This window comes from Drosophila subpulchrella, unplaced genomic scaffold, assembly GCF_014743375.2.
Source record: "Drosophila subpulchrella strain 33 F10 #4 breed RU33 unplaced genomic scaffold, RU_Dsub_v1.1 Primary Assembly Seq64, whole genome shotgun sequence".
In the NCBI taxonomy this organism is placed as follows: Eukaryota; Metazoa; Arthropoda; class Insecta; order Diptera; family Drosophilidae; genus Drosophila; species Drosophila subpulchrella.
Genome location: NW_023665700.1, coordinates 565,649 through 591,218, shown reverse-complemented (window position 1 = coordinate 591,218; position 25,570 = coordinate 565,649). Strand labels below are relative to the sequence as shown.

General features: G+C 49.3%; 2 protein-coding genes across 3 annotated transcripts; one reads left to right on the top strand and one right to left on the bottom strand.

The window, feature by feature from the left end:
- Positions 1-141: 141 nt before the first annotated feature.
- Positions 142-2,036, top strand: LOC119562583 (NADH dehydrogenase [ubiquinone] flavoprotein 1, mitochondrial). Its single transcript, XM_037875804.1, has 4 exons — positions 142-252; positions 445-801; positions 861-1,695; positions 1,756-2,036. The coding sequence occupies exons 1-4, from the start codon at positions 147-149 to the stop codon at positions 1,940-1,942; spliced, it is 1,485 nt and encodes a 494-aa protein (XP_037731732.1). The 5' UTR covers positions 142-146; the 3' UTR covers positions 1,943-2,036.
- LOC119562584 lies at positions 1,959-19,120 on the bottom strand. 2 transcript variants are annotated; one of them, XM_037875805.1, is made up of 4 exons: positions 19,078-19,102; positions 18,900-18,974; positions 5,583-5,950; positions 1,959-2,226 (listed from the first exon to the last, which is right to left on the bottom strand). In XM_037875805.1, the coding sequence occupies exons 1-4, from the start codon at positions 19,098-19,100 to the stop codon at positions 2,162-2,164; spliced, it is 531 nt and encodes a 176-aa protein (XP_037731733.1). In that variant the 5' UTR covers positions 19,101-19,102; the 3' UTR covers positions 1,959-2,161. The 2 variants fall into 2 exon arrangements, with proteins under 2 accessions (XP_037731733.1, XP_037731734.1); XM_037875806.1 differs by lacking the exon at positions 5,583-5,950 and having other exon boundaries at positions 19,078-19,120.
- Between the last annotated feature and the right edge of the window lie 6,450 nt (positions 19,121-25,570).

The window sequence follows — 25,570 nt, the reverse complement described above, 5'->3', positions numbered from 1 at the left end:
TTACATACTTTCCGACGAATCTAGTATACCCTTTTACATTTTGAGTAAAAATATTTGCGTCTTTATTTTTTTTAAATATTCGACGGCTCTAGAAAATATCGATGTTGGAAAAATACATCGATGTATCGGCGTTTTGAAAAACATCGATGCTATCGATAGTAAAATCGATGTTCTTACATCTCTGCTGTCAGTCAGTCCTTCCGAAAATGGCTGCTTTTGTGCGATTTAATTTGTTAGCGAAGCCAAATATTGGTAAATAGCTCCGAAATAGCAACATTACTGTAAAATTAGTTGCCTCATAGTCGTATTAGCTTGATCGGCATGAAACATTCGATTGACACAAGTGTCACAAGCCTTGAAAACAATCGATTCCATCACAACCAAATTATGTAATTTGTTGGCGAAAAAAATGCATTTTATTGATTTGCTCTGTGCCCATTGCAGGTGGGGCTTTGCCAGTCAGTCTGCAGCTGCGCCGGTTTCAGAGCAGCCAGGCCACGCCCCTAGGGACTCCTCCGCCACAAACAAAAACTAAGTTCGGTCCGCTGGCGGACAAGGATCGCATATTCACCAACCTTTATGGGCGGCACGACTGGAGGCTGAAGGGAGCTTTGAAGCGTGGCGATTGGTACAAAACCAAGGAGATTGTTTTGAAGGGTCCAGACTGGATCGTGAACGAGATTAAGACATCCGGTCTGCGCGGCCGCGGAGGCGCCGGTTTTCCTAGTGGCATGAAGTGGTCTTTTATGAACAAGCCCGGCGACGGCCGCCCAAAGTACTTAGTGGTAAATGCCGATGAGGGTGAGAAATAGAATGTGTTCACAGCGCCGAGCATTGACTGATTTTGTATTCACCCTCAGGAGAACCTGGCACCTGCAAGGATCGCGAGATCATGCGCCACGATCCACACAAGCTGGTGGAAGGTTGTCTGATTGCTGGTCGGGCAATGGGTGCCCAGGCTGCCTACATCTACATTCGTGGCGAGTTCTACAACGAGGCTTCGAATATGCAACTGGCCATTTCCGAGGCCTACCAGGCTGGTCTGATTGGAAAAAATGCCTGCGGAACAGGCTACGACTTCGACGTCTTTATGCACCGAGGCGCTGGAGCTTATATTTGTGGCGAGGAGACCGCTTTGATTGAGTCGCTGGAAGGAAAGCAGGGAAAGCCGCGCTTAAAGCCGCCATTCCCCGCTGACGTTGGCGTCTTTGGCTGCCCAACTACAGTTACCAATGTGGAGACTGTTGCCGTGGCTCCTAGCATTTGCCGCCGCGGTGGCTTATGGTTCGCTAGCTTCGGTCGGACTCGTAACTCGGGAACTAAGCTCTTCAACATATCGGGGCATGTAAACAGGCCCTGCACTGTGGAAGAGGAAATGTCAATCCCACTTAAGGAGTTGATTGAGCGCCACTGCGGAGGCGTTACTGGTGGTTGGGACAATCTGCTGGGCGTTATTCCCGGAGGTTCTTCCACCCCTATCATACCGAAAAATGTCTGTAACGACGTAATTATGGATTTCGATGGCTTAATCGCCGCTCAGACATCGCTAGGTACTGCGGCTATCATCGTTATGGACAAGTCGACGGATGTGATAAAGGCTATTGCTCGGCTGATATCCTTCTATAAACATGAGAGTTGCGGCCAGTGCACGCCGTGCAGGGAGGGAATCGGCTGGATGAACAAGATTATGACGCGGTAAATTTTATAAACGTGTTAATAAGTCAAATTTAATCAAAATTTCTTTAACCTATTTAGATTTGTTAAGGGTGATGCGCAGCCCTCTGAGATAGATATGCTGTGGGAGATTTCCAAGCAAATTGAGGGACACACTATATGCGCGCTTGGTGACGGTGCTGCCTGGCCAGTTCAGGGACTTATCCGTCATTTTCGGCCCGAGATCGAGAAACGAATGCAACTATATGCAAAGCGCGCTAGCAATTAATATATAAAGTTATAACTAATTTTATACATTTTATTAACAAGGGTGCAACATGATGCATATAAAACTTAGTGTTCTCTGAACATTCATATTCTTATTTTTCTGTTACTCAATCAAACTTTAAGCCTTTGAGCCTTATTTTTCTGTTAGTCAATCAAATTTTAAGCCTTTGATGTGTTTGATCACCACCTGAATATCCAGTCTGGGTAGTTATGCAGCCCCTTAAGCTGCAAATTTGCAGTTCGACTCCAGCCTGCTCCTCGCGTCGAGCGGGTATAAATGAATGTCTGAAAATTAGCAGATAATAATTTTCGTTACTCGTAGAGTAAAAGGGTATGTTAGTATTATATTCGGAAAGTATATAACAGGTAGAAGAAAGCTTTTCCGACCCTATAAAGTACATATATTAGGGCGGGTCGATTTGGGTGCCAAAAAATCGTATGGGTGAAACGTAATCTTGAAAGGATTCTAAGCAAAGTTGCCAAACAAACATATGGTCCAAAATAACCCCCCACAAACGCTTATGAAAAATATTTTTTTTTTGGAAAATTATCATAGCACCCAGTACATTTCAATTACAATATTTGAAACCCCTACTTTTCTGTTTACAATTTTAGTATAAGCAATCGTTAAAGTAAACTACGAAAACTAATTTATATTGCCGCTTAGTAAAAAAAACTTGTTAAGGGCGATGCGTATTTGTTTACTACTTACGAGTGGCTTTGCCACCTACTTTGCGAATGTGTATTTGTTGGTAGATTTTTTTTACAAACGAAAAAAAAAGTTTGATTCCACTACAAATTTTACTTCTATTTAACAAAATAATTTTCGTTTTAAAAACAAGGATATGTTATTCTTAAAACTGAAAATGTAGATTTTAATAAAAAAAAAATTTTTTGTTGCTGCTTAGTGCATTCAAAATTACGTTATTTTTGTTTTTTTTAAGAAAAAACCCGCATTTTTGTTTTGGTTACTAATTTATAGCTCTTAAAAATAATTCTGTCCCAAAATTCCCTTCACAGGGTAGTTAGGTAATAAAAAGCGGATAATTTTAAGAATTTTTCGATAAAAAGGGCATATGTCATACGCTGGACACAAGAATGCAAAACAAGAGAGCGAGATCGGAATAGATGCTTATTGCAATGTAGCTGATATAAGAGCCTGGATTAGAAGTTAATTAACTGCTGTGACTGACCCGACGTACTTCCACCGTTGAAGTCTTGGTTTCAACATTACCCTTAAGGGGCAGCAGACAGCATGTTCACACTGCTCGCTTTGTCACTCCTGATGCTGTCTTCAGTACGTCAACTTGAGCAACGCAGGCTCCACCGACCAGAAGCTCGACCACTCTTGCCAGCGGCCACTTCATGGTAGGCAACTCATAAAAGGCTAGAACTAAAGGCCAGCAGCGCTATAAAATTTATACTTAGCAATCTTTAATTGCCTGAGGGGAATCCCTCCACAGAATGCATTGCAAATAGCTGTCCTTCTTGCAAGCCCTAACACAACGGTACATTTTGCAAATGTCTCCTGTGATTGCTACTGGGGGTGAACGAAACCGATGAAGAATCTAAAACAGTTTATGATGAATTACGGGCCCTGCCGTAAGAAAATTGTTGAGAGAATAGACAGATGAATAAACTGGCCAAAGATCCATCGAAAACTTCGCGAAGTTGTGTGGTGGAGCTATATTCCTTTATGACGCAATGATGAGGCAAAAAGTATCGGGACGATACGATGTCAGCGGCAGAGACTAATTTTTAAATATTTTTTTATGCTAATTAACCTTACTTCGGCGTTGGACGTCTTTTGAAATATGGCTAACAGATATGAATTGGCGCTCAGCGTGTCGATCTAATTCTCTAACGAACGATAAGATGGTGCCACAACTTGCAGCGCTTTGGATTCTCCACAGTTTTAATTACTGCCACCTGTTTGTACCTCTTGATTCTGCGCCTGCAGCATCTACAGCAGAGGACGATATTTGCGTCGACCCAGAAGTTACCCCTAAGCAGAATTTTATGTACAGCTCTCCAGTTCCCAGTGGCAAGGATACTCAAATGGAGGAATTATTGCCGACGATAATCTGCTGAACAACACCGCTACGATTTACTCTGCGTCCTGCTGCTCATGAAGTTCAACCTACTGTCCCTAACACGTTCATCGGTAATTGGGAGATGAATCGCTCTTCCTTGTAGAGTGAGAATATCATCACTGATTTTGCAAAACAAAGATCTATATCAAAGATCTATAAACTCAACGTAAAAACCCTGGCTGCAATAAAATCCTGCGAAAAATGTAATCCAGTCGACAATCCATACTGCGAAGTACTCTGGAGCGACGATAAAAAAGAATCATTTTCATTAAGGTTGATTGGAATGATTTAAGTATTTTACCACCTTATAATTCCTGCCAAAAACTTCTTTGTTATTATACTCGTTACTCGTAGAGTAAAAGGGTATACTAGATTCGTCGGAAAGTATGTAACAGGCAGAAGGAAGCGTTTCCGACCCCATAAATTATATATATTCTTGATCAGGATCACAAGCCGAGTCGATCTAGCCATGTCCGTCTGTCCGTCTGTCCGTATGAACGCTGAGATCTCGGAAACTATAAGAGCTACAATACTGGGATTAGGCATGCAGATTCCTGAGATTCCTGCGCAGCGCAAGTTTGTTTCAGAAGAGTGTCACGCCCACTCTAACGCCCATAAACCGCCCAAAACTGTGGCTCCCACAGTTTTGATGCTAGAACAAAAATTTTAACAGAAATGTATTGTTCTTATTAATACCTCCCGATCGACCTAAAAAAATTTTTCCACGCCCAATTTAACGCCCACAAACCGCCCACAAACTTCAAAAAATCGTAAATATGAACGCGGATATCTCGGAAAACATCAAAGATAGAGAAACGGGACTTCAGGTTTAGATTCCGTAGGCTTGAGCGCAGCGCAAGTTTGTTACCCGAATATGCCACGCCCACTCTAACGCCCACAAACCGCCCAAATCTGTGGCGCCCACAATTTTTATGCTAGATAAAAAATTTTAACTGAAATGTATTGGTCTCGTCAATACCTATCGATTGATTTAAAAAAAACTTTTTCCTTTGGTCCTTTTAGCTGAGTAACGGGTATCTGATAGTCGAGGTACTCGACTATAGCGTTCTTCCTTGTTTTTAATACTAAAAATTCAAAATTACCCTACGGACATATAATTGCCTGCGAGACGTTTGGGGTGCACAGAGAGTTTTTCAATGTAGGACGCTTTTTGTTTGTCTATTTCATCTTTTACGGCAAGAATGCCGAGGTCCCTGTGGATGTTTTGGTTGCAAATATACCATGGTGCCCCAGTGATAGTTCGCAGGATTTTCGATTGAGCGCGCTGTAAAATGTCTATGTTGTTGCTGCTGCACGCGTTCTTTCATAGCTGGGAGCTATATATCCAGATGGGCTTGAGAGTGGAGTTGTTGAGCAGGACCTTGTAGGTCAGACGCAGGGGCGAACGAGCGTTAAGGATCTAGTGGGAGCTGCTGGCTTTTAGTTTTAGATGTACTTTCTTGCGTTCGATGTGTATTCTCCAAGTTAGTCGTCTCTCAAGGTGGACTCTGAGATACGTTACTTCGTTTACTTGGGGGATATACGTACCTTTTGAGAGTAAAGGTATGTGTTTACATTTTTGTTCATTTATTTTAATACGCCATTTACATAGCCACCTCTCTACTACGAGGAGGTTACTGGCTAGCTGTGTTGTTGCTCGGCCTGGGCACCTCGAGAGACATAAGATTGCTTGAGATACATCGTGGAATATTGCGCTGTAGTATTGCCGATGCTCAAAGGCTGTGCGTATTTTGGATGTTATTCTGTGACAGCTCCCAGTGGAGTTATGAGAACTACCCGCAGCTGCTTCTCTGCGCTCAGCTTTAGGAACCTCTGACACTTCCGAAGAGGATTGAATACCTCTCGAACGTCTGTTATCCAATGCCTGAGCGCTACGTGGACGGGGAGCCATTTTTCTGGTTAGATGGTGGATAAGGAAAAAATAAAACAGGGCTGATTAACAATGACGTGGATAATGGTTAGATGCGAAAAGAGCAAAGGCGGTAAGAAATTTTTCAGTCGTTAAGTCGTATGTAGGCTCTAGATGGATGGCCTGTGTAGAAAAAGCTCTTCCGGTATAATTTTTGATATCAAACGGGCCGGCGTAGTCCATCCATGTGTACGTGAACGGACGGGAAGAAGACACTCGCTCTTTCGGAAAACTTTCCGTCATCTGGACTTGAAATTTTTTTTTGTGGATAACGCAGACCTTGCAGGAGCTAAGCACTGACTTCACCAAGTTCTTGATTCTCGGAACCCTGTATCTGAGCCGGGTAAGACGTACCACTAAATGATTACCACCATGTAATGAAATAAGATGCGTAAATTTTACCAGAAGTCGCGAGAGTATACATTCGTACGGTAGGATTATAGGATGTCGTTCATCAACCCTTTCTGGTCTAGAAAGGGGTTAAGGGAGAGAATCAAGCAGCGGTATTCTTTCAAAAAAATATCTGCGCTGTCATGAGCCGTTTCGCGGCGGTAAAGTTCTGGGCCTCTAGACGGACCCCGGAAAGCGGTGATTGTTTTCGACATCGCTGGACAAATAGATGCACATACGTGAGGACCCGCAATGCTCTATCTAATTTGAAAAAGCGATCCAGGAAATCTTCTGTCGGCATAGACACCCCATGGGTTTTGACGGCACGCTTTTCGATCTCGGTCACCAGAAGGTCGGTTCCCTGGCTAGGCCAATGATCGCGTGCTCGGTCAAGCTCTTGAAGGGGAACTCCTTAACTAGCCAAATCAGCTGGATTGTGTTCCGATTGAATGTGTGACCAATTGGATGCCTCTGTGGACTCGGTGATCTTCGTCATCCTGTTGGCAATGAACGTGGCCCTCGCTGTTGCGGAATATCTGTCGTTACATTTTCTCGATATCGGCACTGTAGACGTATCGGAAATATCGCCACTTCAAGATTTGAATAGTTAGATTGGACTGTAAGACTGGGCCAGCATGAAAGATATCATTTAAACTGACCCCATTCTCTGAAGGGCTGGAGGCATTGAGGCATGCAGCTTGGTGGATGTACTTTCCGGCTTGAGCACGGCATGATGAGGAAGGTAATAACTGGCAGAATTATGGGTAGGACGGACTTCTCTCCTTTGATGGAGGTCGAGATACTATTGAATCCCGGAGTTATATTTGGTTTTCAGCTGACTGTCCCTCTTGGGAACTGCTTCAATGCGGAGGATCTGGAGTGACCGAGGGCGGATTTCAAGTTTTCAGGATAACGAAACGGAAGACTCACGGCATACCTTGCGTTATCGTCTCTCGTAGTTGTCTGGAAAAAATTTTCCTCACAGGTCAAATTGGTAGATTTTGCCGCTTTTACTGGAATAAAGGTTGCCTCAGATCCTGAATCTATCAGAGCACGAGCTTTAAAATTCGACCCCAGGTGACATATGCCAATTATGGCGGTGCCCAGTAAGACGGATCTATACCCCGTCGCGAAGTAATTTTGGACTTTAGAGTCCGTGGACCCAGTAGCGGTGGCAACTGGTGTATTTGGTCTTGATTTGGGTCTCGGGAAGGGATTCGAAGGCGATGGGGTGTGAGGAGTTGAATAACTCCCCACAAATAGAAACAGCAGCAGATGGCCGGCCGCTTGCTAGATACGCGGCGAATTCGCGTAGTAACGGCGCGGCGAGGAGAGCGAGAGAGTTTGGATACCAACGAAGGAGAGCGAGAGAGTTTGGAGACCAATGAAGGAGAGCGAGAGAGTTTGGAGACCAAGGATGGAGATCGAGAGAGAATGGAGAATTCGCGGGCAGAGCAAGAGTGCCGTGTGCAAAAGCGGATAACGGAACTCCACCGGACTTTGGACTCTCCCGTGAACTTTGGACCGGCAGAGGAAGTGCCACATCTCGGCGGTGGAGCGGCACACAGGCGTGCCACAAGCATCACGGGAATCAGCGGGATGGCAGCAGTGGGCGGAGCATCGATTGGAAGCGGTACGGGAACGACAAGTGGGTCATCCAGGAGGCACGGACTTTGGACCCAGAGTGGAGAGATCCAGCGGGCCGTGCGCAGAAGGGAAATAACGGTTCCCGGAGGCCCTATATAAGGCCGCAGAGCGCTGGCAGCTGGATCAGTCGATCACAAGGAGTCAAACCGTCAAGATCACTCAGACACCAAAGTGAACAATCAAACAACCAGATAATCTACAAGGGAGCAGCAGCAAGTCGAGTCGCCAGAGAAGCAGCGCCGTGGGAGCCTACAAGGAGCGAGATTGCTACGTCGAGACGTTCGGGATTGGGATACCAGGAATCTCCGAATTGAGACGCTGGTAGCTGAGATCCAGAGGGCATCACACGGCTAGGTCAAGGCGGTCGATTAACCCTGTCCACAAAGTCCTGGCGTTACGCCTGGAAAGAGTATAACAAGCCAGAAGGGAGAGCGGTCGATCGGTAAGGTCTCGAGTGGAATTGTCCAGGAGAGCCCTACGGATTCGACTTGCGAGGTCCCGGAGCGGCGTGCCCGAACCACGAGTATAACAAGCCAGAAGGGAGAGCGGTCGATCGGTACGGTCTCGAGTGGAATTATCCAGGAGAGCCCTACGGATTCGACTTGCGAAGTCCCGGAGCGGCGTGCCCGAACCACGAGTATAACAAGCCAGAAGGGAGAGCGGTCGATCGGTACGGTCTCGAGTGGAATTATCCAGGAGAGCCCTACGGATTCGACTTGCGAGGTCCCGGAGCGGCGTGCCCGAACCCCGAGTACCAAAAGCCACACGGAAACGTCCCGGACAAAAAGCAAAAGGGTGAGGATAGGGTGGAACGTTCGTTTACACTAGGCGTGGAAGCGAAGTAAGGCGCGAGGCAGCTTCCTGGCGTTCCGCCTTGACTGTCCGCGCGGGCTGAGCAGAAACCCCAGTGGGACCATCCGGGACAGAGCAAGGGGCAGGCGGCGGTGTGTCGAAAGGAGCGATCCTGGAGAGCGCAGCTTCTGTTCACCCTAGTCTGAGAACGGTGACGCTTCCCTAAGCCCGTACGGCCGATACCCCTCGCGATTCCGAGTCGTTACCAGCAGTCACCAAGTCACGCGTGAGAAGTGAACAGCGAGCGAGCGTCTTCAGGGAGCTGCGAGGATCTTCAGGGAGCAAGCGTCTTCAGGGAGCTGCGAGGATCTTCAGGGAGCGGAGAGGATCTTCAAGGAGCTGCGAGTATCTTCGGGGAGCTACAGGACTGGAGCACCGAGTCGTCAAGGCGAGAGGTCGTCGAGTCAATCAGGACCGTCGGAAGCACCGAAGGTCACAAGCAACGAGTCAAGGCCAACCAAGCGACTAAGACACTTGTAATAATATACCCGCAATAAAACCCAATACGAACCCGTGAATTCTGTGCTTTCTCACTGAGCTACTGGGCGGTCACGTTAATATAAATTTGGTGGGACGAACACACAATATACTGAGCTAGCCGCACGAATCTCGTAGCGAGCAGACAATAAAAATCAGTTCGTTACATCTGGCGCCCAACGTGGGGCCGCCTGGAAAGAGTATAACAAGCCAGAAGGGAGAGCGGTCGATCGGTAAGGTCTCGAGTGGAATTGTCCAGGAGAGCCCTACGGATTCGACTTGCGAGGTCCCGGAGCGGCGTGCCCGAACCACGAGTATAACAAGCCAGAAGGGAGAGCGGTCGATCGGTACGGTCTCGAGTGGAATTATCCAGGACAGCCCTACGGATTCGACTTGCGAGGTCCCGGAGCGGCGTGCCCGAACCACGAGTATAACAAGCCAGAAGGGAGAGCGGTCGATCGGTACGGTCTCGAGTGGAATTATCCAGGAGAGCCCTACGGATTCGACTTGCGAGGTCCCGGAGCGGCGTGCCCGAACCCCGAGTACCAAAAGCCACACGGAAACGTCCCGGACAAAAAGCAAAAGGGTGAGGATAGGGTGGAACGTTCGTTTACACTAGGCGTGGAAGCGAAGTAAGGCGCGAGGCAGCTTCCTGGCGTTCCGCCTTGACTGTCCGCGCGGGCTGAGCAGAAACCCCAGTGGGACCATCCGGGACAGAGCAAGTGGCAGGCGGCGGTGTGTCGAAAGGAGCGATCCTGGAGAGCGCAGCTTCTGTTCACCCTAGTCTGAGAACGGTGACGCTTCCCTAAGCCCGTACGGCCGATACCCCTCGCGATTCCGAGTCGTTACCAGCAGTCACCAAGTCACGCGTGAGAAGTGAACAGCGAGCGAGCGTCTTCAGGGAGCTGCGAGGATCTTCAGGGAGCAAGCGTCTTCAGGGAGCTGCGAGGATCTTCAGGGAGCGGAGAGGATCTTCAAGGAGCTGCGAGTATCTTCGGGGAGCTACAGGACTGGAGCACCGAGTCGTCAAGGCGAGAGGTCGTCGAGTCAATCAGGACCGTCGGAAGCACCGAAGGTCACAAGCAACGAGTCAAGGCCAACCAAGCGACTAAGACACTTGTAATAATATACCCGCAATAAAACCCAATACGAACCCGTGAATTCTGTGCTTTCTCACTGAGCTACTGGGCGGTCACGTTAATATAAATTTGGTGGGACGAACACACAATATACTGAGCTAGCCGCACGAATCTCGTAGCGAGCAGACAATAAAAATCAGTTCGTTACATCTGGCGCCCAACGTGGGGCCGCCTGGAAAGAGTATAACAAGCCAGAAGGGAGAGCGGTCGATCGGTAAGGTCTCGAGTGGAATTGTCCAGGAGAGCCCTACGGATTCGACTTGCGAGGTCCCGGAGCGGCGTGCCCGAACCACGAGTATAACAAGCCAGAAGGGAGAGCGGTCGATCGGTACGGTCTCGAGTGGAATTATCCAGGACAGCCCTACGGATTCGACTTGCGAGGTCCCGGAGCGGCGTGCCCGAACCACGAGTATAACAAGCCAGAAGGGAGAGCGGTCGATCGGTACGGTCTCGAGTGGAATTATCCAGGACAGCCCTACGGATTCGACTTGCGAGGTCCCGGAGCGGCGTGCCCGAACCACGAGTATAACAAGCCAGAAGGGAGAGCGGTCGATCGGTACGGTCTCGAGTGGAATTATCCAGGAGAGCCCTACGGATTCGACTTGCGAGGTCCCGGAGCGGCGTGCCCGAACCCCGAGTACCAAAAGCCACACGGAAACGTCCCGGACAAAAAGCAAAAGGGTGAGGATAGGGTGGAACGTTCGTTTACACTAGGCGTGGAAGCGAAGTAAGGCGCGAGGCAGCTTCCTGGCGTTCCGCCTTGACTGTCCGCGCGGGCTGAGCAGAAACCCCAGTGGGACCATCCGGGACAGAGCAAGGGGCAGGCGGCGGTGTGTCGAAAGGAGCGATCCTGGAGAGCGCAGCTTCTGTTCACCCTAGGCTGAGAACGGTGACGCTTCCCTAAGCCCGTACGGCCGATACCCCTCGCGATTCCGAGTCGTTACCAGCAGTCACCAAGTCACGCGTGAGAAGTGAACAGCGAGCGAGCGTCTTCAGGGAGCTGCGAGGATCTTCAGGGAGCGGCGAGGATCTTCAGGGAGCTGCGAGTATCTTCAGGGAGCTACAGGACTGGAGCACCGAGTCATCAAGGCGAGAGGTCGTCGAGTCATTCAGGACCGTCGGAAGCACCGAAGGTCACAAGCGACGAGTCAAGGCCAACCAAGCGACTAAGACACTTGTAATAATATACCCGCAATAAAACCCAATACGAACCCGTGAATTCTGTGCTTTCTCACTGAGCTACTGGGCGGTCACGTTAATATAAATTTGGTGGGACGAACACACAATATACTGAGCTAGCCGCACGAATCTCGTAGCGAGCAGACAATAAAAATCAGTTCGTTACATTTGGCGCCCAACGTGGGGCTCAGGCCGAGAGACTTCTTCACCAGGCTGGCGGATCAGGTCAGGCAACGGAAGCAGGGCTTCAGCGAGTCGTTCAAAGACTACATGATCGACATGCAGACGATGGTGAGGCCACTTAATTACTCCGCTATAGAGACCCTAAGAATCATCAAGGAGAACTGCACCCCCAGTCTAAGGATCTTCCTAAGGGCATACAAAGTGTCGGACCTGGACACGCTGATGAGAATTCGCGGGCAGAGCAAGAGTGCCGTGTGCAAAAGCGGATAACGGAACTCCACCGGACTTTGGACTCTCCCGTGAACTTTGGACCGGGAGAGGAAGTGCCACATCTCGGCGGTGGAGCGGCACACAGGCGTGCCACAAGCATCACGGGAATCAGCGGGATGGCAGCAGTGGGCGGAGCATCGATTGGAAGCGGTACGGGAACGACAAGTGAGTCATCCAGGAGGCACGGACTTTGGACCCAGAGTGGAGAGATCCAGCGGGCCGTGCGCAGAAGGGAAATAACGGTTCCCGGAGGCCCTATATAAGGCCGCAGAGCGCTGGCAGCTGGATCAGTCGATCACAAGGAGTCAAACCGTCAAGATCACTCAGACACCAAAGTGAACAATCAAACAACCAGATAATCTACAAGGGAGCAGCAGCAAGTCGAGTCGCCAGAGAAGCAGCGCCGTGGGAGCCTACAAGGAGCGAGATTGCTACGTCGAGGCGTTCGGGATTGGGATACCAGGAATCTCCGAATTGAGACGCAGGTAGCTGAGATCCAGAGGGCATCACACGGCTAGGTCAAGGCGGTCGATTAACCCTGTCCACAAAGTCCTGGCGTTACGCCTGGAAAGGGTATAACAAGCCAGAAGGGAGAGCGGTCGATCGGTACGGTCTCTAGTGGAATTATCCAGGAGAGCCCTACGGATTCGACTTGCGAGGTCCCGGAGCGGCGTGCCCGAACCCCGAGTACCAAAAGCCACACGGAAACGTCCCGGACAAAAAGCAAAAGGGTGAGGATAGGGTGGATCGTTCGTTTACACTAGGCGTGGAAGCGAAGTAAGGCGCGAGGCAGCTTCCTGGCGTTCCGCCTTGACTGTCCGCGCGGGCTGAGCAGAAACCCCAGTGGGACCATCCGGGACAGAGCAAGGGGCAGGCGGCGGTGTGTCGAAAGGAGCGATCCTGGAGAGCGCAGCTTCTGTTCACCCTAGTCTGAGAACGGTGACGCTTCCCTAAGCCCGTACGGCCGATACCCCTCGCGATTCCGAGTCGTTACCAGCAGTCACCAAGTCACGCGTGAGAAGTGAACAGCGAGCGAGCGTCTTCAGGGAGCTGCGAGGATCTTCAGGGAGCGGCGAGGATCTTCAGGGAGCTGCGAGTATCTTCAGGGAGCTACAGGACTGGAGCACCGAGTCATCAAGGCGAGAGGTCGTCGAGTCATTCAGGACCGTCGGAAGCACCGAAGGTCACAAGCGACGAGTCAAGGCCAACCAAGCGACTAAGACACTTGTAATAATATACCCGCAATAAAACCCAATACGAACCCGTGAATTCTGTGCTTTCTCACTGAGCTACTGGGCGGTCACGTTAATATAAATTTGGTGGGACGAACACACAATATACTGAGCTAGCCGCACGAATCTCGTAGCGAGCAGACAATAAAAATCAGTTCGTTACATCTGGCGCCCAACGTGGGGCTCAGGCCGAGAGACTTCTTCACCAGGCTGGCGGATCAGGTCAGGCAACGGAAGCAGGGCTTCAGCGAGTCGTTCAAAGACTACATGATCGACATGCAGACGATGGTGAGGCCACTTAATTACTCCGCTATAGAGACCCTAAGAATCATCAAGGAGAACTGCACCCCCAGTCTAAGGATCTTCCTAAGGGCATACAAAGTGTCGGACCTGGACACGCTGATGATATTAGCAGACGAGTATGAAGAACTCGAAAAGGAGCGGGAAGCGTTCGCGCAGGAAAACAAATTGTCGAAGAACAAGTCGGCATCGCCAGCGCAGGTAACATGCAGAAGATGCGAAGAGACAGGAATCCAGGAGACGCGGGGAAACGACCAATGGTCGCCACCTTAGCAAAGAGCTGGCGGACGACCTGGCTGCCCTCGGAAAGATTACGAGGATACGACGGCAAGTTAGGTTGGCAGACGGAAGATGTGGCGGAATCGATGAGCAGCTGGAGTTGGAAATCGCGCTCGGGAACAAGCGACTGAGCATGAGCCTGCTGATACTACCAGGGGTAGTGGATTCATTGGTGTTGGGATGGAACTTTCTAACATAAGTCGGTACCGAAATTAAGTGCGCTGGACACGAAGTGATAATACCGGCCAGGAATCGTCACAAGGGATGGCTCGAGGAAAAGTTGTAGGTGGCAGTCGTACAACGGGCAAGCGAAGATGACGACACGACGAAATTCCTGGAGGCAGAGCTACCGACTTTCAGCAGCATGAAGGGAGCATCAAACATGGCAGAGCATCAGATCACGATGAAAGACGACAAACCAATAAAGCAGCGATACTATCCCAAGAATCCGAAAGTTCAAGGGGAGATCAATGCGAAGGTGGACGAGCTTCTCCAAATGAGATACATAGAACACTCAACAAGCCCATACAGTTCTCCCATCGTGATGGTTAGAAAAAAGACGGGCAAATGGAGACTGTGCGTCGACTTTAGGCAAATAAACGCCAAATCTGTAAAGGATGCCTACCCGATGCCCCGAATAAATTATATTCTCGACCAACTGAGGGAAGCACGGTACATCAGCAGCTTGGACCTAAAGGATGGGTACTGGCAAATCCCACTGAAAGCGGACAGCAGGCAGTATACGGCATTTACAGTGCCGGGGAAAGGTTTATTCCAATGGAAAGTAATGCCATTCGGACTTCATTCGGCGTCTGCGACCTTTCAACGGGTGCTGGACCGGGTGATCGGCCCAGAAATGTCGCCGCACGCATTTGCTTACCAGGACGACATCATAGTGATCGGGCGCTCGCTGGAAGAACACAAGGCCAACCTAAAGGAAGTGTTCCGACGACTAAAGGAGGCAAATCTGAGATTAAACCCGGAGAAGTGCCAATTTTTCAAGAAAGAGCTGTTATATCTCGGTCATCGAGTGACTAGCGAAGGAATAGGCACGGATCCGGAAAAGGTAGCAGCCATCGCCGAACTAGAACCACCATCGACAGTAAGAGAGCTCCGACAGTACCTGGGCGTAGCATCATGGTACCGCCGGTTTGTACCTGACTTCGCAAAAATAGTCAAACCTCTCAACGATCTGCTACGCAAGGGCAATAAATGGGTGTGGACACAGGAACATCAGACGGCGTTCGAAGAGGTGAAGGCAAGACTCGTCGCAGACCCCGTACTGGCATGCCCGGACTTCGACAAACCATTCATCTTGCAAACTGACGCAAGCGACTACGGCATCGGGGCAATCTTGACCCAGGAAACTGAACGAGGCGAAAAGGTAATCCCTTACTCAAGCCGAACGCTCAACTGCCGGAAACGTTTCGAGGGATCAAGGAGACGTCGGCGGCGGAAGCTTCTGCAGCATGCAGCTGGATTCTGGAAATGCGCGAAAAGATAAGGACCCAGCCGCAAAAGTATCCAGACTACGTGATGGAGGGTAACACCCTGTACAGGAATATACCTCATAGAGCGGGCAGCGAAGATGTTGCAACATGGAAGATGTGCGTCCCGAAAGCTCTACGGGAAACGGTGCTGAAGGAGAACCACGACTCACCGGCGGCTGGCCATGTAGGAAGCCGAAAGACAATAGCACGTCTGGCAGCCCGGTACTACTGGCCAGGAATGCACAGAGACGCCCGAGCCCACGTGCGAGTATGCGAGACATGCATGAGATTCAAGCCGAATCAGATGCAAATGGCTGGGAAAATGCTTACGCAGGTGCCAGAGGAACCATGGGCTACGGTATGTGCGGACTTCGTCGGACCCCTGCCGCGTTCGAAGCAACCAAATGCTGCTGGTATTGATAGACCGGTTCTCCAAGTGGACTGAGTTGGTGCCGCTGCGAAGCGCGACGGCCGAATCCCTAAAGAAAGCTTTTAAAGAACGCATAATCGCGAGGTATGGGGCCCCCAAAATAGTCATAACGGACAACGGAGTCCAGTTTACCAGCAAAACCTTCAAGAGTTTCCTGGGCGAAATGGGAACCAGGCAACAGTTCACAGCTCCATACACCCCACAGGAGAACCCGACTGAGAGAGCCAATAGGACGGTGAAAACAATGATTGCGCAGTTCGCAGGGCAGAACCAAAGAGACTGGGACGAAAAATGGCCAGAAATCATGCTGGCAGTAAACACGAGCGTTTCAGAATCCACAGGTTACACACCGTCGTTCATTACCCAAGGCGGAGAACCAAGACTACCGAGAGCCCTATACGACAGAGAAACCGTAGGGACCGGACGACCGACAGAGACCCCGGAAGAGAATGCAAACAAACTCAGGGAAATCTTCGAGATTGTAAGGCGGAACCTGGAGAAAGCATCTCAGGACCAGGCTAGGCATTATAACCTAAGGAGGAGGCAATGGACGCCAAAGGTGGGTGACGTCGTGTGGGCCAAGGAACACCACTTATGAAAAGCGGCCGAGGGGTTTGCAGCAAAATTGGCCCCAAGATACGACGGACCTTACCAAGTCATAGGTTTTGCGTCACCAGTAATCTGCAAAATACGACACATAAACGCAAAGAAAGAGCGGACCATCCACGTAAGCGAGCTAAAACAGCAACAAACGGAAAACACAAGCGAGCGGCTACAGCAAGCAGACTCAACCGACGCAAAACAACATTGAAAGTCCAAGGATACCTCCAAGGATGACCAAAGGATACTACGAAAGGATCCCAAGGATACCTCCAAGGATTCCCAAAGGATACTACGAAAGGAGTCCAAGGATACCTCCAAGGATGACCAAAGGATACTACGAAAGGATCCCAAGGATACCTCCAAGGATGCCTAAAGGATACTACGAAAGGAGTCCAAGGATACCCCCAAGGATGCCCAAAGGATACTACGAAAGGAGTCCAAGGATACCTCCAAGGATGCCCAAAGGATACTACGAAAGGAGTCCAAGGATACTTCCAAGGATGCCCAAAGGGTATTACGAAAGGATTCCAAGGATACCTCCAAGGATGCCCAAAGGATACTACGAAAGGAGTCAAAGGATACGTCCAAGGATTCCCAAAGGGTACTACGGAAAGAGTCCAAGGATACCTGCAAGGATTCCCAAAGGATACTACGAACAAATTCCAAGGATACCTCCAATGATACTACAGGGCATCTACAAAGGCGCAATGAAACACATAAAGGACATCAGGAGAACGTTAAGAACACAAAGGGAGCGAACCAGAGCGTCTTAGGTCTCGATTGGGACTGATCGGAGGAAAGGAAAAAACACGCATCAAAAGTCTGCCGAAGGAAGGGGGAAGACGGCACAGAGCAGAGAGCTGTACCGTAGATCTGGGTAGTAAGAAGGAGAGGCCGATGGAAATAGCGGGATTGAGCAAAGAGGAAGGCTCGGAACAGAGGTGTCGTTAAAGGGAGCCCAGGCTCCAGCTGAACAATCAAAATCGACGAGCATCATGAGCACACGTGTGACGAGGAGCGAAGCGCGCAGGATGATGGCTGCCCACCAGTCGTCCGGAGGATCTAGCCCGGGGCAAGGATGGTCGGCAGCCCGGGCTGTGGTAGCGGCTACGTGGGAGTTCCGGCGCAAGTGCGAGGCGCGAAGGCGAAACGAGGAGCGGCGGTTGAAGGAGATGGAGGAGTCGCCGGAGTGGCAGGCCCAACTACGGATGGCCGAGGAGGAGGAGCAGCAGCTGTGGGAAAACCCGGGGTACCCACCTACGCCGAGGTATGCGCCCGAACCCTGCATCCCGCCGCAAGAAGTGGCAGACGATTGGGCGTCCTCGCCTCCGCGGTGGCTGCCCGAAATCCCGTCCACACCGCGGTACGAGGGGTCACCACAGTGGACGCCAGCACGACCGCCCACGCCGAGGCACGAGCAGCCGCCACCGCAGCAGCAGCCACCACCGCAGCAGCAGCCACCACCGCAGCAGCAGCCACCGCAGCAGCAGCCACCACAGCAGCAGCCGCCACCACAGCAGCAGCCACCACCGCAGCAGCAGCCACCACAGCAGCAGCCGCCACCGCAGCAGCAGCCACCACCGCAGCAGCAGCCACCACCGCACCAGCAGCCACCACAGCAGCAGCAGCCACCACAGCAGCAGCCACCACCGCAGCAGCAGCCACCACCGCAGCAGCAACACATCCGGACAGACATACCGGCGGCCCACGTGAGCCACAGCACCCGGACGTTCGTGGCCGAAGGGGTAAGGTGGCGACAGCAGACGGTTGTCTGGACCTGGGCGGAGGGACCCGCAGAGGAGACGGCAGCGACGGAAGAACCCCGGATCTGGGAAGAATGTGGTCCCCGGGTGAGCCCGCTGGACCCCAGGACCCGTGGCAGACCAGAGCAGTGGGCACCACCGACGCCGAGCACCGGACCAACGACGCCAAGGACAGGACCATCGACGCCAATGCCTACCGGGAGCGCAGTAACCGCGGAGCCTCTGAAGCGAGGACCCTGGGTGTGGCCTGAGCCCGTGGAAAACGGCCGTCCTCCGCTCAAGCGGCAGCACTCGGCGCCCGAAGTGTCCGAGGTGGTGGCACGGCCGAAATTGTCGCGGACGGTGTCGGCGCCGGAGGGCCAGCGATGGCGAGAGACCGCGGAGCCGGAGTGGCCCGAAGGGATCGCGGAGGCACCGGTGGTACAGGAGGCTCGCATCCTGGGCGGCAGGCGCAGCGTGCGCGTATGGAGAGAGGGGCGCGCGTTCCGCGTCCGGTTGGGGCTGGCGGGCATGAGAGTGTTCGAGGAGCGGCAATAAAATTTTAATGAAACGAAAAACAGAGTTTAAAAAAAACCCGGCATAGAACGGGAAACGCGGCTGAAACAGGGGCCAGAAGTAAGGGGCATACATGGCAGCTTCAGCATCCTCAAATCAATATTGGGTTAATACAGGAAGCAGCCAAGCGACACCAAAATACTTACCTGCAGCGAAGCAAATGCGAAGTCCTCTCCGTACCAGCTTTCGAGTGTTGCCAGCGTAAAGCCAGGCTCAGCCGGCTGAGGACGATTGAAGGGCGAGAGAGAGAGACGAGAGGCGAGAGAGGTCGTGTGGAGAGAGAAAGGATGAAATAGAAAGGAGTGAGGAAATGCGAAAACTTACCTAGAAAGTTGCAAAATCACCATGAGCCAGGGAAGAGGGCGCCTCGATAGGCGATCGATTGGCACTAGATGAACGTGCGATCGATGGGTACACGTCAAATGGTAATATCGGCCAAAGGTGGAAATATCGCAACGAGCAGGTGGCAACGCCGCACCGTCGATATCGATATCGCACATCGATCACGCACGAATGGTGTGACCAGGCGGAGGAAGCAAATAAAAGGAGTAGAACGCAGCGATGAGCAGCGGACTGGGGATCGATAGCACACGAGTATCGATGTCCCAGTGGAGTCAGGAAAGATATCGGCGCGGGAGATTCAAGTTGCTACGAGGAGGATGACCAGCGCTGTAGAAACTCAACGGAGTTAAGAGCGTCGTGGGAGCATCGAGGGAGCAACGAGGGAGCGCCGCGGGAATCATAAGGACTCGAAGGCTAGGAAAAACAAGAAACGCCGGAGAGTAGGAACAAGTTTAAAATGTTTCCCGAAGTAAGGGGGGAATGTGAGGAGTTGAATAACTCCCCACAAATAGAAACAGCAGCAGATGGCCGGCCGCTTGCCAGATACGCGGCGAATTCGCGTAGTAACGGCGCGGCGAGGAGAGCGAGAGAGTTTGGAGACCAACGAAGGAGAGCGAGAGAGTTTGGAGACAAATGAAGGAGAGCGAGAGAGTTTGGAGACCAAGGATGGAGATCGAGAGAGAATGGAGACTTCGCGGCCAGAGCAAGAGTGCCGTGTGCAAAAGCGGATAACGGAACTCCACCGGACTTTGGACTCTCCCGTGAACTTTGGACCGGGAGAGGAAGTGCCACATCTCGGCGGTGGAGCGGCACACAGGCGTGCCACAAGCATCACGGGAATCAGCGGGATGGCAGCAGTGGGCGGAGCATCGATTGGAAGCGGTACGGGAACGACAAGTGAGTCATCCAGGAGGCACGGACTTTGGACCCAGAGTGGAGAGATCCAGCGGGCCGTGCGCAGAAGGGAAATAACGGTTCCCGGAGGCCCTATATAAGGCCGCAGAGCGCTGGCAGCTGGATCAGTCGATCACAAGGAGTCAAACCGTCAAGATCACTCAGACACCAAAGTGAACAATCAAACAACCAGATAATCTACAAGGGAGCAGCAGCAAGTCGAGTCGCCAGAGAAGCAGCGCCGTGGGAGCCTACAAGGAGCGAGATTGCTACGTCGAGACGTTCGGGATTGGGATACCAGGAATCTCCGAATTGAGACGCAGGTAGCTGAGATCCAGAGGGCATCACACGGCTAGGTCAAGGCGGTCGATTAACCCTGTCCACAAAGTCCTGGCGTTACGCCTGGAAAGAGTATAACAAGCCAGAAGGGAGAGCGGTCGATCGGTAAGGTCTCGAGTGGAATTGTCCAGGAGAGCCCTACGGATTCGACTTGCGAGGTCCCGGAGCGGCGTGCCCGAACCACGAGTATAACAAGCCAGAAGGGAGAGCGGTCGATCGGTACGGTCTCGAGTGGAATTATCCAGGAGAGCCCTACGGATTCGACTTGCGAGGTCCCGGAGCGGCGTGCCCGAACCCCGAGTACCAAAAGCCACACGGAAACGTCCCGGACAAAAAGCAAAAGGGTGAGGATAGGGTGGAACGTACGTTTACACTGGGCGTGGAAGCGAAGTAAGGCGCGAGGCAGCTTCCTTGCGTTCCGCCTTGACTGTCCGCGCGGGCTGAGCAGAAACCCCAGTGGGACCATCCGGGACAGAGCAAGTGGCAGGCGGCGGTGTGTCGAAAGGAGCGATCCTGGAGAGCGCAGCTTCTGTTCACCCTAGTCTGAGAACGGTGACGCTTCCCTAAGCCCGTACGGCCGATACCCCTCGCGATTCCGAGTCGTTACCAGCAGTCACCAAGTCACGCGTGAGAAGTGAACAGCGAGCGAGCGTCTTCAGGGAGCTGCGAGGATCTTCAGGGAGCAAGCGTCTTCAGGGAGCTGCGAGGATCTTCAGGGAGCGGAGAGGATCTTCAAGGAGCTGCGAGTATCTTCAGGGAGCTACAGGACTGGAGCACCGAGTCGTCAAGGCGAGAGGTCGTCGAGTCAATCAGGACCGTCGGAAGCACCGAAGGTCACAAGCAACGAGTCAAGGCCAACCAAGCGACTAAGACACTTGTAATAATATACCCGCAATAAAACCCAATACGAACCCGTGACTTCTGTGCTTTCTCACTGAGCTACTGGGCGGTCACGTTAATATAAATTTGGTGGGACGAACACACAATATACTGAGCTAGCCGCACGAATCTCGTAGCGAGCAGACAATAAAAATCAGTTCGTTACAGGGGAGGAGTTGCCTCTGAGTAGTAAGGTGTGATGGCGGCCGTGGCACGTAAAGCAACTATGAGTGCTTTCACAATCACGCAGCTGATGCCCTCGTGCGAAGCAGTTCAGACACAGCTGCTTTCTCTTTATATATGCCGACCGCTCGTCGACCGTCATCTGGAGAAATCGTGAGCATTTTCGGACAGGATAGTTTTCCTTCTTACAAAGGTCACATCCTTTGGGCTTGGGTGCTACCCTTGTCTCGTAAGAATATATTCTTTGAGGCGCTGCACTGGTGGCGTATGTTTTCGGCAGAGATTGACTCGAACCTGACGGCCGTAAGTCGTCTATGGGTTCTAAGGTCCGGTAACGCTCCTTAAGAATTGCGTCCGTAAGGATTTCCACGTCGGAATCTCGGCCTTGTTGTGCAGGGACTGTTTCCACAAGGATAGCGTGAGCTTGGGAAGTTTGGAGGAGCACATGTACACTAAGAGGCAACCCCAATTTTCGGTTTGAATTCCGGAAATTTCTAACGCCGTGAGGCAACCCTGGATGGTGCGTTGAAGTTCACGGATAGCTGACTCAGATTCCTGATTAACGGACTGCACATTGAAAATTATTTTTAATTGGCTATTTACTAACAACCGCTGGTTTTCGAAACGCTCAGTTAGGTTAGCCCAGGCTGAGCGAAAGCCATAGTTAGTAAGGGGGGAGTTCGAATCTATAGTGTGTGCATCGTCACTTGCATTCAGGTAAAACAGTTTTTAGACTGGCGTCAGCCTTGGATTGTTTATATAAATGGCCGTAAACAGATTCCTAAAGGTCGGCTACAGCAGATAATCTCCGGTGAAAACCACGGTATCGCAAGGATGCAGCCGACAGCCAGAGGAAATGTAGGTCTGGGTAGGAACAGCTTGAATCCGAGATTTAAGTTCCCTTTTCTAGTAAACGGAATACCAGTAGCCGTATTTAGCTTTGAGAATTGGCAAACTATCAGCTGCACTCTCTCCGGCTTCTGCTATGCACCCGGTGCATTCGTCGTACTCTGCCTTGATGCGGTCCCATAACGCGCGTATTTCTTCGCGACGAATGTTAAGCATGGAAAGAGTGGGAGGAACCGGCGAAGGAGTGTTTGCCCTGGATTCAAATTCACTCAGTCGATCTGAGACCTCAATAAATTTGCTAAGAGCAATTTGGGAAGGTGTTTGTGCCATTTTGACGTTTGTACGGGTGACCCTTTTTCGGGGCGACGAGGACTTAGCGGTTAGTTCGGGTGTGGGCGGATCTACGGATATGCCTGGGACTACTGCAGGTGGAATAGACAACTTGTTGTTATCACTTCTAACGGACATGCCAACAAGTGGACCTTTTTTGGGTCAGAATATGCTCTTTTTTATTTATGTAAAAAAATTGTAAGCCTTGCCCACTTCTGGAACGGTGGAACGACAAGAAAAAAGTCGTGGATCGGAATAAATAGAAATTGGAGCACGGACCGACTTGGATACTTTGCGGAATTAATCCCATTAATACGGATTAGGAACGGTGATGAAGGAGTTTGTATTATGGTATGGTATTTATATGGTATTTATCCTTTTTGGTATATGTATATTGTAATATGGTATAATTGGGATCGAGTTTGGTATTTTTTTGAGTGCTGGTATTATTTTTGCCTTTGATTTAATTTGAGGGAAAAAATTCCAAATATTTTTTAATATGTATTATAGTCCTTGCTTAAAAAAAAACCAAAATATGCCAAAAAGTTGTTGGTCGGAGGATGCTATTTGTTGATTATTTAGTACCAGTGCACATTGGGCCAGCGAGCCGATTTTTCGACGAAAATTAAAGTTTTAAAGCTAGGTTCTTCAAATTTGGTACATATGATAGTGTCGATGCACATCAAAATATATCTAAGTTTCAGACCGATCTGACCACGCCTTCCCTAGCCGCCCATGTGGGATAGGTTTCCTCTTATTGATACTTGTACGGTAATAAATAATGCTAGCACTCGTTTAATTCAACAAATGTTTTAAATTCATTTTTTAAACACTTAACCTTAATATTAATAAGTAAAAAATAACAATGAATTCAAAATGACTATGAATAAGTATTTTACATTTAAAAATGTTCCTAACAGTCGTCTTCTACATCAATTTCTATTGAAAACGGATTTTCAGAGTCAGAATCTGAATCACTATCACTATTGCTGATTTCATCCTTTTTCTCCGTGCTTAAGTCGAATTCTTTCAGTTCATCATAAATCCAACTCGAAACGGCAGATGCGCTACGATTGTTTTGTATGTAGATATCAAGCAGTTGCTCATAGGCGAACTCAACCACATCTACAATATGTGGGATTTATACATATCGGTGCAAAATGGAGCAAAAAAGCTTAATAAAATTAGTATATATACACTTTGCACTTTAATGACACATAGTTACTTTTTGGCACAAGTTGGCACAAAATTTGTTATAATCCACAACAGACGGGTTAGCAGGTTATCTTTTTTCTACTTTTTGACAACACCAATAAACGCACACAAAGATCACATTATCCAACATGAACAAAGTCTTTTTTAATACAAATATTCTACATACCTTTGTCTTTATTTTCCATAATTTTAGTGAAAATTGCTTGAACCACTACAATTTTGGCACGCTCGCAAGTAAACAAAATCTTTCCCGCGCTTTTTAGTTTCGCACGCATGCAATCAAACAGCTGACTTTGAAGGGCTGCCAAAACTTTAGGGATGCTTCAAAACAATTAAAATCTTTTGATTCATTTTAGTCAAAGTATATACTATTCAAATTGTATTATTACAATTGGTTTACTTTCTATGAAATATTTGAATTTTCGTCGAAAAATCGGCTCGCTGGCCCAATGTGCAGTGTATTCTTTTGATTTTATTTAATATACCGAGGGGAAGAAAAAGTACTACCAAACGAATTGGTGGACGTAGGATACTACGCATGCGGTGGAAAGCTGGGAATATTTTTGTCACTGGATAATTAATTTTTCGGAACAAATATCAAATACCGAAAAAATAATAAATAGTTTGGTGGTTTTTAAATAAAACCCAACAACAAAAAAAAAATGATATGGATATGTATATAACACATATCTGTATGTATGTAAATATGGATATGTATGTATGGAATGCTCGCAGCTTTTATATTTATTAAATAATGTCGGCAGGTATGTGTTGCGGTGGACGTTTTCAATGTTTTTGTATGTGTACTGTCCCTGCAAGCAAAAGGGCGATATTTCTATCGCCTGTCGTCCAGAAGTCACTTCTTAGTAACTTCTGCGCGATAGAAACGCGATAGAACACATTTTACAAAAACAAAATATAAATATATCGCGTAGAAGTAACTTCCAAGTCACTTCTTGACGATAGAAAGACGATAGTACACATTTTACAAAAACAAAAAGGGTCGGGATCGCGAAGAAGTAACTTTAGAGTCACTTCTGGACGATAGAAAGACGATAGTAGTGAGTAAAACACGCGATAAAAAGAGGTCGCGGTAATTTTCCGTTACCCCTTTTTTTCTGAAAAATGTTTGGGTCTTCCTTTTGACCCACGCCGTTATTTTTCGCCCGAGCGTCATTTAGTTGCGTGATTTGTCTGTGGACAGTGCGGTTTTGTATCAAATTTGTGCGTTTTAAAAATATAGCTTAGTTTTTTTCTAAATGTTTTTAATTGCTTAACATATTTAAATGTCCCCCCAACAAAGCGTGCGAAATTACGTGCTTATCGTGAACTGTACGATTATTTAAATCTTTTTACGGACAAGCTAGCTGTGGACATTACTCAACGTGTAACTGCGTAGAAACCCAGGCATCCAACGATTCTCAACATATTTCGTTGTAAAAGGTAATGTATTCTACTTTATTTTTACTTTGAACAAAAAACAATTTTTGTTTCTGTTTCTTTTAGAAATGGTTATTAATAAATTTCTTATGTCGACGGAGCTGGACCTAAATAACATTGTTCAGCAAAATTTCCTACATGCCAGGGACCGTGTATACAAGCGGACAAAGCACTTATACAAAAAATAAATGCAAAATATTAAAAGTAAAAAAAATATGTTTTAATTCAAGATTTTCCAATTGGGAAATACTCTTCTAGGTAATATCTTCTACAATCATATGTAAAGTCACTTTTGAGTGACTTCCATAAGTGACTAAGGCGACACTTCCAGAAGTTACTTCGGCGA

Coding starts and splice junctions, on each gene's coding strand:
- LOC119562583 (XM_037875804.1), top strand. CDS start 147: ATGCTATCGATAGTAAAATCGATGTTCTTACATCTCTGCTGTCAGTCA. Junction 253..444: donor GTTAGCGAAGCCAAATATTG/GTAAATAGCTCC, acceptor TGCCCATTGCAG/GTGGGGCTTTGCCAGTCAGT. Junction 1,696..1,755: donor ATGAACAAGATTATGACGCG/GTAAATTTTATA, acceptor TAACCTATTTAG/ATTTGTTAAGGGTGATGCGC.
- LOC119562584 (XM_037875805.1), bottom strand. CDS start 19,100: ATGGTGATTTTGCAACTTTCTAG. Junction 18,975..19,077: donor GTGATTTTGCAACTTTCTAG/GTAAGTTTTCGC, acceptor AATCGTCCTCAG/CCGGCTGAGCCTGGCTTTAC. Junction 5,951..18,899: donor TCGCATTTGCTTCGCTGCAG/GTAAGTATTTTG, acceptor CCATCTAACCAG/AAAAATGGCTCCCCGTCCAC.